Source organism: Alligator mississippiensis, chromosome 3 (assembly GCF_030867095.1).
Source record: "Alligator mississippiensis isolate rAllMis1 chromosome 3, rAllMis1, whole genome shotgun sequence".
NCBI lineage: Eukaryota > Metazoa > Chordata > Crocodylia > Alligatoridae > Alligator > Alligator mississippiensis.
In genome coordinates, this window is record NC_081826.1 from 110,184,787 (window position 1) to 110,198,293 (window position 13,507).

Sequence of the window (13,507 nt, forward strand, 5' to 3'; positions counted from 1 at the left end):
CTATGCTTCCCTGAACCCACCAGCAATACTGCTTCAGCCCCAGCCAGCATCCACAGCTTCCTGGAGTTCTGCTTGGCTCCCCCTACCTTCAGCAGTAACTCGTCCTTTTGCACTGTTTTGCTGGGGGGGGGGGGGGAGCTACAGCCAGGCAGCTCCTGCCCCAGCACACAGAGCTCCAGCTATTGGCCACCTTCTACCTACTGTGCACATCTGATGCAGTGAGCAGCTAGAAGGCTGCTGAGAGCCAGAGCCCTGTTTGCCAAGGCAGGAGCAGGGGCTGCCCAGCACAAGACTGGTATGGCCAGGAGTGCGGCACTGGCTAACTTGGGTGGGAACAGCTGGGGTTTGGCATGGTGTGTAGTGCTGTGGGTCAGATAGGGGACACAGTGCTGGTGCAGTCTATCACCCAGGCAAGCTCTGTTATCTGTGCCCCCTGCCCCTACCTCCCCCCACCCCAGCTGGCTCCCAAGACCTAGTATGGGCAGCTCTTCACACCCCCCTCATCTCCCCAGACATCCCCTTTCCCACACAATATACAAGAGTAATCTTTTATTTTGAGCTATTATGCAATCACCTCTACATATGCTATTCAGAAACATAAATGAGGACAAAAATATTTTTAAAATAAAGTTTAAAAAAGATATTTGGTTTTTAGTACATGATTTTTTAAAGTCTTTTAACTTACTAAAATTATACATTTTAGAAAGATTCTGTGTACAGCCCTCAACAGTTTATTAAAACTCATTAAATGGCCCACAAGCCAAAGTGATTGCCCACCCCCTGTGTTAAGTTGTACTTTCCCCAGCTCTGGTTCTCTTGAGCCTACTCACCATAATCATAGTCTCTCAGCCTTGTCTGTACTAGTAGCTTTTTCCCTAAGCACAGCCTACCTGCTTTGGCTCAGGAGCTGAATTTATATCTCCCAGGGCTCTATCTCTTCTGGTCAGGTGATCCCCTGACCAGCTTCAGGTGGCTTCCCTCAGCTTAATGAGCAGGCTGCCTTCATCTACTGAAGTTTGCTTTTCTACTTGTCTGGAGCTCTGTCCCACTGTCTTGCAGCTGCACCTACCTTGCAGCATTGTAGCTTTTATTTTTGGTTTCCTCTGGCTACTTATTTTCCCATGGCTATTCCTACCTCAACTGTCTACCTCAAACTGCAGCCATCCCATTCTGCCTTCTTATTAAATAAATATCAGGATTAAGGTGACTGTGACTTCTTCATTTTTGTGTATTTGATTGTAATATCACTTTGAAGCTTTGGTGAATTTTGGAAGCAGGTAACTAATTGCTAACAAATACATGCTATATAGATCTTGATGGAAAATGCTTAAAAAACACCATTGTATTCAAAATAAAACTTGGCACAGCTTATCCTACTCTGCTATCATTTCTCTGTATGGTTAAATTAGAAGCCTAGCATATTCCTACCACTTGATTATCTCTTAACTCCTATGTATTGACTAGCTCAGCTGTTTGGAGAATTAGTTTAGTATTTTGGTGTCTTTTTATCTGCCAAATGAATGCTTGATGATTGGGGCAGCTTTAGTTCATAGAGGATGGACCCTGTTTGAATTAATTAGATCACTTTTCAGTAGTCAGCTTTTACTTTGTTTTTCACTTGTACTGACAATGACTTGCTTCCTTTTCTCTGGAGAGAGGAAAATTCTTTGTTTTAAGTCCCTGCCAGTCCCATGTTCCTAACTATCCAAGTGATCCAGCTGTTGCAAGTAGTAGGAAGTTTTTGCTTCCCCTTTCTCATTCCTGTATCTTACTAGTAAAGATTGATGTACTGGTAACTGGTCTTACTCAAGTGGTGTATAATGAACAAGTGTGCTACCCCAAGTACAGTTGAATAAATATCCCTTGTAATCTGAGATGTGCTATGTTAGGCTTTTTAAGAGTTGTGACTACTTCAGCAATGGAAAAAAGCTGTTGTTACTGATGGTATTTGTAAGCTACAGTGAATGTCCAGCTAGATAAGAATTAGTAATGCGTATGTCCATTAGATTTAAGTTTATGAAGGGTAGACATCTTTTACCTATTATTTTTCTCTTCGTTATATTTATGTGAAGCAGAAATTAGTAAGAATTGTATATTTCATTGGTCCTATTAGAATCATAGGCTTGGAAGAGACTTCTGGGGCCAGCTAGTTAAAGACCTTCATGAATGCAAGCTGTAGTGTTCTGAGAACATGGCTAAGCAAATAGAGATGGAGTCTCACCTTCCTTTGGAGAGGTTTATATCTAAGTTTATTCTGATTTCTTGATGGGATTGTGTTCCTAGTTAGAGATTTGCTACTGAAAAATTCTGTCCTAGAGGTGTTACCATGAGCAACCTTTTTGGAGTTGTGGAGCCCTTTTGTTGGGGATGGCAGAAGGAGAGTGGATGGGGGTAGGAATTATATTTTTGTAGTAGTTGGAATTCATGTTACTAGCTTTGAGGATTGTTTTGATTAGAAATAGGAAATAGCATTTTACTTAGTTCATTTTTTAGTCACAGGGAGTTCTGACTCTTTTGAAAGTGGAGAGAAAAACAAACCAAAAAGTACAACCACCACCAGCAAAGCCCAGACATCTAAACTCCCTAAAGAGCTGCCTGTCTTTTATCTTGGTGGCTTTTGTGGCTTTCTTGCATATGAAATGGAAATCACTGAGGGTGCTAACAAGTGATATTTGTTGTGTTTTTGGCCCTCTGAAAGCATTCTGCAGCTGTGTCCTGACAGAAGTGCATAGCTGCAGAGCACTTTAAAAGCCCCTGATTTGCATGACAAATTAACCCTCACTTAATGAGGGTTCAGATGAAGGCTCTCCAAAGGGGAGCACCTTCATTAACTTCTGTGCGTCCTTGCATGCAGGCAGGGCTGGGCTGTATCAGCTGAGCCCTGCCCCCAGTGCTGACTTCAAGCCTGGGGTGGGGAGAAGGCAATGGAAGGAGCTCCATTCTGGGGTTTTCCCAGCCTGTGCTTGGGGGAGGGATAGGTGGATTGGAGACCCCCCTGGAGGTCCTGAAGCTTCCCCTAAGGTTTCCCCCCTCCCAACTTGAAGAAGGCACTGGAGCTGGGGGCAGGGGGAGTGGCTAGGAGAGAGAGGTTCTGCTGGATTGGCTCCTAGATGTAGCTCTCTTTTTTTTTTTCCCCCTTCTTTTTTGTTCCCTCCCCCTCCTGACCAAATAGGGAATGTCTGGGTTGGGAGGAGTCACTGTAAGTCATGGCACTTTCTGTGATGTGCCATGAGTTACAGTGGGGAGCTGCATGTCTGTCAGTGTCCTGAGTCTTCCATCTTAACTCTTAAACTTGTGTTCTGTTTCTTGTATCGAAAAAGTTTAGTTTAGAGGAAGATACGTGCAGTCACTGTGGGTCAGTTGAATTTTCAGTTTTATTAATACAGTTTTAAAAGATAACTAAGAGACTTCTGTAAGTTGTGTTGTGGTATCCCTGATGATCCAAGAAATATGTGAGAAACATACATTTAGTAACAGCCTTTTTATTGGGCAACCTAGATAGTTTTGAGAAATGTGTTTTTGGCCCAAAGCTTGTCTAACATCTTTCCCAACTCCATAGTTGGTCCAGTAAAAAGATATTACCAAACAAATCCTGTCTCTTGCATACTTTTAAAAACATCCTATGAAAATTTTAAAGCCAAAGAGAACTTTTCTATTTATGTGAATTTGTCCAAATTTTTAATATTTATTTAAATAAGAGCTGGGAGGATAAGAGGCTGAAAATGATTTTAAAGACTCTTTTAGGTGGAAGGTAGGGTCAAGAAAACTCTGACCATTCTGGGAAATGATCCTTAAACATTGTTTTGTGATGTATGTGGGCTTGAGAGTGCCCACATCAAGACAGTTGGATGATGGAGGTCTTAATTCAAGTGGATTTAGAAAATCTTAATTTCTTCTTTGACTATAAAATGCAAGCAGAATCTGATTTGTATTTTTATGCATGTCTCAAAATTGAACAATCAGTATTTTGTACAACTATCAGTGTAACTGGTGAAACAGTGAGGTTTGCAGTGACTTAAGTTAGGGAGAGAAAAGGTGCTTGAATTGGCAGTTAACACCCCCCCCCCCCGAAGTTTGTAGTGGTGTACATTTAGAAATGCTAATTATGCTGTCTTAAAACATCACCTAAAACAAATATTTTAAATTTAGTATTGTTAAAAATAAATGTTTACTATAATTTTTAGTGTTTGAATACTTCATTGTTTTTTGTTTTTCTTTCTTGTGTTTCTGTGGGTCATTCTCTGTCCTCTGTTGCTGTTTAATTAAAAAAACAGGAAGAATATGTTTATAAGACTACAGATTGGTAGGAGAATTAAAGGGCTGGTATGCTTATTCATTTCTGTGTCATTAGCCTGTCAATCCATGAGATCCTGCAATGCTAGTTCAAGTAGAATATAGTGATCACCATCTTCTTCACTTTTAAGTATTCAGTGCTTTTTGAACAAATCTAATTAAATATTTGAAAATATAACTTTTGACCAAAAATGTTTAATGCTTATTTTGTAGATGGTGTTCTGACACCGAATACAGAGAACACTAATTATTCTTACCAAGTACGTAACTTCCATAAGTGTGAGGTCTGTTTGCTGTCTTTTCCAAAAGAAACACAGTTCCAGCGCCACATGAAGGATCATGAGCGAAACGACAAGGTTTGTATTCAATAAATCAAAAGAAACTTAGTAAATCAAAAGTTAAATCCAGAATTATAATAATAGAGATGGAAGCAATGTGTAAAGGTTCTCAGGATTGGCACTGATAAGCAAGTATTGTAGGTGTTTGAGAGTTGTACAGGCAGTCCTTGACTTGCAATGTTTTGAGTTACAACATTTCGCACTTACAACGTTTATAAATTGACACCCTGTTTCAACTCAGTTTCGACTTTACAACACTTGATCCAATGTGATGCCACGCCAGTGAACAAATTCGCTGCATCACTCGTCTCCCTGGAGAACATCTGTCCAAACTTTCCTTTAAGAAAGTAGACAAGACTCCAGAAAAGTCTGCAACCAAGACTGCTGAGAAGACTCCAGCCAAGAGCCTTTCAAAAAGTCCAGCAAAGTCACCTCAAAGAAGTCCTTCCAAATCAATATGACTGCTATTTACAATATAAATACATTAATGTAGCTACATTACTCATTTTTAATTGATGGAGTAAAAAATTCTGGGGTATTTTTGGTGAAAATAGGGTATTGGGCCTTGATTCAGGAACCAAGCCTCCATTTATAATGTTTTTTATGAGAAAATTGGTTCTGAGTTGCAACGTTTCGACTTAAGATGTGGTTTTCAGGAGCCAATTGTGTCGTATGTCTGAGGACTGCCTGTACAAAACTTATCACTTACCATTCATTGCAGGTGTAGCTCAAAGTATTTACAAAACTTTATTGGGAAAGGTATTTAGCTATGAATCTGTTCCCAGTTACTCAGTTTTTAACTGCTTCAAATCCATTGACTCTTTAAAGTGTTTATGTAGACTGGGAAAACCGATAGACAATTTTTTAAAACATTCTAGATTTTGAACTGCCAATTTGTGCTGCCAACAGAAAGATACAGTTGTTTTTATTACTTCATTGGCAGATTTTGCCAGCTGATCTATTAGAATTATTTTAAGTAAGGGACAGCGCACGCTTGCTTGCTTTTCTTTTCTCGCTTGCTCTCTCTCTCGCTCTGTCTCCTCATTTAAAGGAAACAGGAGAATCCTGGGTGAAATGGAAATATAATGTAATTGTGATTTGTAAATCAAATGTAGAAAGTGGGAAGAACATTAGGTTGACAATTAAGGCTTTGTGGAAACAAATCTCAGTTAAATTTTAGGCTAGTTTGATAGCAGTGAGGAATATTAGGAACAATGTTTTTAAACAAAATGAAAAGAATGAATTTTTTTTTTTAAGAATGCAAACTGAATACATGTACGCTTTGGACAGCAAAAAAGTTGACCGTGGAATAAAGGAGGTGTCATTTTCTTAAAGGGATTACTGCTCTCTTGGTTGTATTGCTGGTAGAACCTGGAAAAGGAGTTTAGTATCCTTTTTAATTTTATCAAGTCTTTATATCTTTTCTGACATCTCATTCTTCTTTCTGTACCCCCCTACGCATTATGTCTACTGTACAATTAAATTGTTAATTGCACAGTAAATTTAGACTGGCTACACATGCAAATTAACTATCATGCCTTATAAAAGCCATAGCACTGTCCCAGCTGCAGGGTGCTCTACACACCCCTGTGTATGGGAGACTGCATGGAGCTCTTGGTTCTGGCTGTGTCCCATGCTTAGGTGGGACTGAGCCCCGCACCTGACAGGGCTCTTGGTTTGACAGACCTCTTGGTCCTAGCTGTGCCACACATGTAGCTGGGACCAAGACCCCATTAGGTGTAGGGCTCTCAGTCCTGATTACATGTGGTCCCCATGGCTGAGAACCCATGAGCAAAGGGGCCTTCCAGTTGTGAGAGCTGCCTTCTTGCCATTCAGGGAGAGCCCAGGATTGGATATAATGAGCCCTGTACTGACAATAAGGCACAGTGGGATATAATGAGTGATCCCACAATCAGGTCTCCTGTAATGCAAGATTGTGTGCATTACACATTAGATCAATGGTAGGCAATTATTTGGGCTTAGCTATGTGGGATAGGGCCTTGGGAAAGTGGGTGGGCAGGGAGTTGGTATGGGCATGGGTGGGCAGCAGCTTCAGCAGGGGCAGCTCAGCCAGGGCCCCTGCCGCCACCAGTGCTGCCTCTAAGCTGCCCTTGCACCCCAAAGAAGGGCTGGAGCTGCTGCCCAGCTTTGGCAATGGTGGCCTGGGCATTAAGGTAATGGTGGTTTGGCAGAAGCTGCTGCTAGGTGCCAGGAAAATGTGGGACCTGGTGGTGGGCATGGCTGCCTTCCCTTCGCTGCTGCTAGGACCCTTCTTGCTGCAGCCACTTGGAGCTTGCACTGGGGCTGTCCTATGGTTCCTCTTCACTGCTACCACCAGCCCCACTTCCAGGCCCAACCCCACCAGGACACCCAAACCATTTTTCTCTCCCCAAACCCATCCACACCTCACACCAGTTCCCACCATGAGTGCCAGAAGCAGCACCAAGCAGGTACTGGCATTGGTGTGTCAGCTGCAGTCCCTGGCAGTCATCCCAGTCCCCAGTGGGAACTTGCCAGCAGCATTCACAGGTGAGGCTAGCACTTGCCCAGCTCTGATTCTGGTGTGTGGCAGGAGCTGGTGTAAGTTGTGGACAGGGCCAGGATGTGCCCACCCGCCTCACAGCAGCTAGAGCCACCGGCTCTCTGCGGGCTAGACTTTGCAGCCACCTGTCCACAGGCCAGATCTGGCCCAACCCTTGCATTAGATCCAGTTATGTGTTAACCTGCACATGTAGAGAGGGCCAGTTGTATTACTGGTAGATGCTGGGAAGGGAGTTATTAACTTTAGAAAGTCTTTTATATCTTTTCTGACATTTCACACTTCTTTCTTTCCATTCCCTAAAAACAAACTAACAACTGAATTGGTAAAAAGAAAAACAAAACAAAAAAACCAAGGTCCTGCCTTCCCCCCCTGCATCTCCCCTTCTTTTGAGGATTTTAGGTCATGGAGTAAAGAAGGTATTTAGTTGAACTAATTATCATTGGATGTGAGTATTTGAATTGTCTGTTTTGTTTTAATTATGGTGTAGATACTTTTAGTGCATATACTTAGTTACTGTAAAAAGGGTAGGTTTGATGTCTTTATCTTGATTGTTCCCACAACCAGCCTCATCGGTGTGACCAGTGTCCAATGTCATTTAATGTGGAGTTCAACCTAACACTTCACAAATGTACTCACAATGGGGAAGATCCTACATGTCCTGTGTGCAACAAAAAATTCTCCAGAGTGGCTAGTCTCAAAGCTCATATTATGCTACATGAGAAAGAAGAGGTAACTATTTTTATTTTATTTTTTAATTTTTGCAAGAATGAGTGTACCATGACTACTACAATAGAGCTGTGCTTTGGTGGAAGGGGGAAATAAATGAGGCAGAGAGCTACAGTTTATACTAGAGAATACAAGCAGTCTAATAATGATGGCTAAAAATGGAGGTGCATGATCTAAACTAATTGATCCAATCCTGTTCTTCTGAAGCAAGTGACTCTGCATATTTGTTAGTTAGGCTGCTGTGCATAAAGGGAAGAACATAAATTCATGTAATCTGAATCATGTTATCTGTTTCCTGTTCTTTTTCAGTCTTTTATTTCAGTTTTCATTGTCTGGCATTCTTATTGTAGCAGAAATAGTTTTTAAAAATATATCTCACACAACATTTGCTGGCATACCACATGCACCTTTTTCTGCAAAAAAGTAGCCATCCAAATTGTGGGTGTGTGTTCTTAAATGGGGAACTGATTTCTGCACCAGAATGGAGGCATGAGGATGCTCGAATGGTCACTGAGGGCCGTGCTGCCTTCACTACCTCCTGCATGAGGCTGGGAAGGGGAATCTTCTGCACTGTCAGTTTCTCTTCTTGCAAACTCTGCAGCTCAAGTTCTAGTTTTTGCTTAGCAAAAAAACTGCTGCCAATTTGCTATGGCTTAGGTTAAAGTTTGTCATGGACTTTGCAAGAAGAGTATAAGGAATAGACTCTGTCCCTGCTCCCCACAATCTGCATTCAGCCATGACTCTGGAAGAATCTTTTTTTCTTCATTCTGCCTTCCCAAAACAAGGCACACATCTTTTGAGGGGTGTGATGTGTGAGAAAATACTGTATTAACTAGTATTCTGCCATTACAGTGTCCAGTAGTGCCCACTGTAACTCTACACAAGCTCTGTGAGTACTAGGGGTACACCAATAAGATTTTCTTGGGTGGATACCTATGGTTAATTATTGACCAGCCATATCGTACAATACTGATCCAATTGCTGATATGCAGCCTGGCAGTTTGGAGAGCAGAGTCTGGCTGGTAAGTCTGTTGGAGGGAAGGGGTGTGGGGCAGATTGAGGTCCTTGCGATGCGGGAGGGAGTGAGGCAGAGACAGGCACTGCCAAGCCAAGGTGGGGCAGGGTGCGGGATGGAGCTGGTGGAGGGGTGGGGGTGGCTCCTGCCACTACATGCACCCCCATGGGAGGTATGAGGGGCATGTGCCCCCTTGCTCTGTGCGTGGGTTGAAGGCGAGTGGCTACTGTGCACTCAGGGTCAGGGCTGCATCAGCCTGTTGCCTGTGGCTGCGCTTGGGCCTGGGCAGGGTGGGTGGCAGTGGTGCTGGGAGGGCTACCACCACTCACCCCACCTGGCCCAAGCGCATCCCCAGCCCCAAGTGCACAGTGGCAGCCTCCACTCCCCCCCATGTATAGATCTGGGGGTGGGTACATGCCCTCATGCCTCCCCTGGGGGTGCGCACAGTGGTGGGAGCCGTCCCCCCCCCCCCCTTGCTCCCTGGATGAGCCACTGGCTCTGTCCCCTGCCCCATTGTGGCTGTGCTACACTTGCCACTGCCTCAGCTCCACTCCCTCCCTTACTGAAGGGGCCTTGATCTGCCCCCCCCTCAAACCACACGCCCCCTCCCCCACCCCGGACTTACTGTCCAGATGCTGCTCTCCAAGCTGCTGGGCTGCACTCCTGGTTGCATGCATGCTGCGGCTGCGTGCATGCACATAACATTTATCAGGGACATTATCGGCCTCATCAACCAAAAAAAGCCGTTTGCCAATGATATCAATTTTTCCTTTTTTCACTGCTCATGTCCTTTAAATTATAATTTCCATTGTCTATGCAGTCTTTTTCTTTTTTCATAAAATTATAGCTTGAATATATGATATTTACTAGGCATGCCTTATGGCAGCAAGGGGTGAGGGAGGGGCATGGAGTTAGGAGCAGGCACAGAGGGAGCAGGGGAGGCATGCTGCAAGGGGAGAACAGAAACAGGCATGGGGGTAAGGAATGGGGCCCAGGCAGCAGGGGTTGGGGTCAGGCATACGGGTCAAGGGGTCAGAGGCAGGCTGTAGATGGGAGCTGTGGGTGGAGAAGGCAGGAACTGGGGTGGGGAGCAGGCAGAGGCATGGAAGGGCAGGCAGCGGGGGTCATGTGGCAGGGAGGGCAAGGGGCAGGGGTCTGACCCCATGCCCTCCATCAGTTCTTTCCCTGCTATAGGAGTAGGGGATACAAATTTAGGATGACCTTCCACCAATTAGATTCTGCACATGGAAAATTATAACTGTGTTAGAATCTAATGTATAGAATCTAATTACTAGGTACTCATTTTAAATTTAAAATCATCTTGGATTTGTGTAAATATGGGGGGGAGGGTGTATATGTATGTGTGTATATGTATATATTCCTGAATTCGAATCGAATTGGGAGACCAATTAAAAGCTCCAAATTGATTTGAAGCATCCAAATCAATTCAGAAAAGATTTTGCCACTTTGGAGATTTGGCCATAGGCTAAACAGGCAGCTAACACAGCTGCCTCCAGCTGGTAAGTCTGTTGGGGTTGTGGGAGGAGGGGAGGGGAGGGGTGTAAGGGAGGGAGAGATTAGGGCTGGGACAAGCTGCCCAGCTGGGGAGGAGCGGGCGAAGGATGTAGGCGCAGTGGCTCTGCCCTGCTGCCACTTGCTCGGCCGGGGTGGGGGTGGGGAGTGGCGGGATGCAGGCGTGGCTCGCTCCAGGTGGAGGGATGCAGGCGTGGCTCGCTCCAGGTGGAGGGAGGCAAGCAGCAGCAGGGCATAGCCCCTCCTCCCAGTGCTGCTGTGCCTTCATCCCATGCCCCCCCTGCCTCAGCTGGCAAGTGGCAGCAGGGCAGAGCCCCGCTCCCAGTGCTGATGCAGGTGCGGTAGCACTGGGAGTAGGGACTACGCTGTGCTGCTGCCCGGAGTGAGCTGCACCTGCATCATACTCTCTCCCCCTGCCCCCTTGCGCTGGCTGGGCAAGTGGCAGCAGGGCATAGCCCCTGCTCTGAGTGCTACCGTGCCCACATCCCCTGTCCTCCCGTGCCAGCTGGCAACTGGTGGCAGCGCCCACCTCTCCGTGCTGGCTGGGAAGTAGCAACAGGGCAGAGTCCCCGCTCCCAGTGCTGATGCGGGCGCGACAGCACTGGGAGTGGGGGCTATGCCCTGCTGCTCCCCAGAAGGACCCCCGCCGGCATTGCGGCCCCCCCGCTTGTGCTGGCTGGGCCAACCAGGTCAGTCATGAGGGCTTCTCCCATGGCTCCCCCTGCCAGGGCAGAGGCAGGCACAGCTGGGGGAGCTGTGGGAGAAGCCCCCATGACTGCCCTGCCCAGCCCCAGCCTCAGCCTCAGCCTCCCGGCACTTTATAAAAGACAAACAAACAAAAAAGCCCCGTACTCACCGGCTGCAGCAGCGGTGATCAAGGCCTCCTAGGGCTTATGGCCGAGCCGTCCCTTGCAGCATGGGGCAGTGGGGGACAGCAAGAATCGCCCCACGCGGCAGCTGTCGCATTACACAGAAGGCAGCTCCAGCAGTCAGCCAGGGCCCGGCACTGCTCGGCCCCAGCTCCCAGACAGCATGTGGTGCCCCACTGTGCCTGCCTCTCTCTGGCTGATCCGAATCGCTGAATCAGTGCCAAATCTCCAAATCCGATTCAGCCAAATCGAATGGGGACAGTGATTCAAATCACCGAATCGGCTCTGAATCGGGCGAATTCGAATCGAAATCAAATATTAGACCTGTGCAAATAGGGAAGTATCTAGTAATTTGTTGCCTGTTGGTACCTCATATTTCACAGAATTTAGTTTGTTTTGGTAATTTTTTGAACTTTTTCTTTTTTCCTCATAAATTTTATTTATCCAGATTTTCCTGGTACCAGGGCTTCAGGATGTCATATTCAAAGTCTCTGATTAAATGTTTTTGTCTTTTGTCAAGGCACAATCCCTGTTAATGATAGGCAAGCTAAGTAGCTTTTGGTGTTGGGCAAAAGGCAGGGTAGATTTATACCTTACAGACTAATGATGAAGTGAACTTGGGCTCATGAAAGCTTATGCTATTTATATCTCAGATCAAGTTAGTGTGTAAAATGCACATTTACCCTGCCTTCTGCCTGACTTCAAACATGGCTAACTACTTCTCTCTTTTGGTGTTGCCTTAGTAAGTGCACCCTGTTTAAATTCTCTTCAAAAAAAAGTTTTAAAAGGCAGAAAGGTAAGGCTTAAAATGGTACTACTGAATGACTCCCAGTTAGATTCTTTATTGTGTTCAGAATGTCCTTATGAACAGTTTCATGTAGGTCCAGGCTTTCATTGATAAACTTGCTATCTTTCAGGCATGCTGGTTGGTTTGTCCCTGTTTAAGTCATCTGAAGGAAAGGAGCATTTTTCCTTTTAGATGTCCTGCAGAAAGAACAAAAAATGACCTTTGTTTCCTAGTCCATGGAAACACCACTATCTGATTTGTATACTAACTGCTTCATGGTAGCATGCTGTCACGGCGGGGTCCTCGCGGAGGGCCGTGATCTCCTTGAGGCCCTCTCACCGCGCTGCTTTGGCCCGAGGGCACCCTCCATTCTCTCCTGCCACGTCTTGCTGGAATATGTATTAGGGAGGCTGCCTTGTGTTTCCTTGGGCACGTAAGCTCCTGGACCCCTCGTGGGTCGCCCCGTACGATGGGTGCTACTCAAGCACCTCAGCCTTATGGGCTGTGCGTGGCTCCTACCAGCCCCTAATACCACGCCCCAAGCCTCGCAGATGTAATAGACGTTGTTAAGTCTGCACGCCCGCTTCCCGGGCCTCCTCTATAGTGTAGCCCACTCTGGGCTCTCTCTCGTGCCCAGCCTCTCACTGGGACTCTCGTCCACTCTGGGACTTCCCTGCCGGTGCGGTCCCGCTCAGGGACTCTCTAGCGGGCCCCGGCCCTTCCCTGGCCAACCGCACGGATACCCTCTCTGACCCCGGCTCACCACGCTGCTACTCCCTGTCTTCTCGGGGGCAACCGCAGAGCCCTGCCTCAGTCTGAGGGGTGTTGCCGCACTAGCCTGTGGCCAGGCTCGCTATGCCCCTCTAGGGCTCCTCACTATCGCCCTGCTCTAGGGCTGCTCAGTAATCGCCCCACTCTAGGGCTGCTCGGTATGGCGCTCCCCCTCTTTGGGGTTCGCCGTGCCCCCACGGGGCTTCTCAATAAAACCGCCCCTTTCCCTGGGGCCAGGGTTTATGTCCCCCCGCATGCAATCTGGGGTCTCGGTCCCCCGTCTGCAACCTACCGGTTGTGCCCGCGATCCACTGGCCACGCTCCTCGCCACCAGTTGCTCACGCACTGGCGTGCGAGCTGCGCCTTCCCTGGCGCTACGCAAATAATGCGCCCTCTTGGCGCTAGGGCACCCCACACTCTCTGGGGTCCCTATAGTTGAGGCCTCCTCCAACCCCTACAGCCTCACCCAAGCCTCCGGGTGTAATATCACAACGTCAAAGCAAAACTACAAGCCCTTAGGCTGTAACACAAATGCAAGCTCAAGCCGTCTGGCTGTAACTCAAACCCGAAGCCCTATGGCCATAACAACGTTGCTCCATATGACGATGGTACTTGCTGCTAGGCTCCTTTCCA

General features: G+C 46.5%; 1 protein-coding gene across 9 annotated transcripts in view; it reads left to right on the forward strand.

Moving 5' to 3' along the window:
• Positions 1-13,507, forward strand: part of ZNF236 (zinc finger protein 236) — a 146,931-nt gene that overhangs the window by 11,712 nt on the left and 121,712 nt on the right. For 7 of the 9 annotated variants that reach the window (XM_019490546.2, XM_059724290.1, XM_019490547.2 and 4 more), the window contains 2 exons: positions 4,507-4,649; positions 7,738-7,902. In XM_019490546.2, the coding sequence (XP_019346091.1) occupies positions 4,507-4,649; positions 7,738-7,902 (308 nt within the window). The other 2 variants (XM_059724288.1, XM_059724289.1) reach the window with 2 other exon arrangements.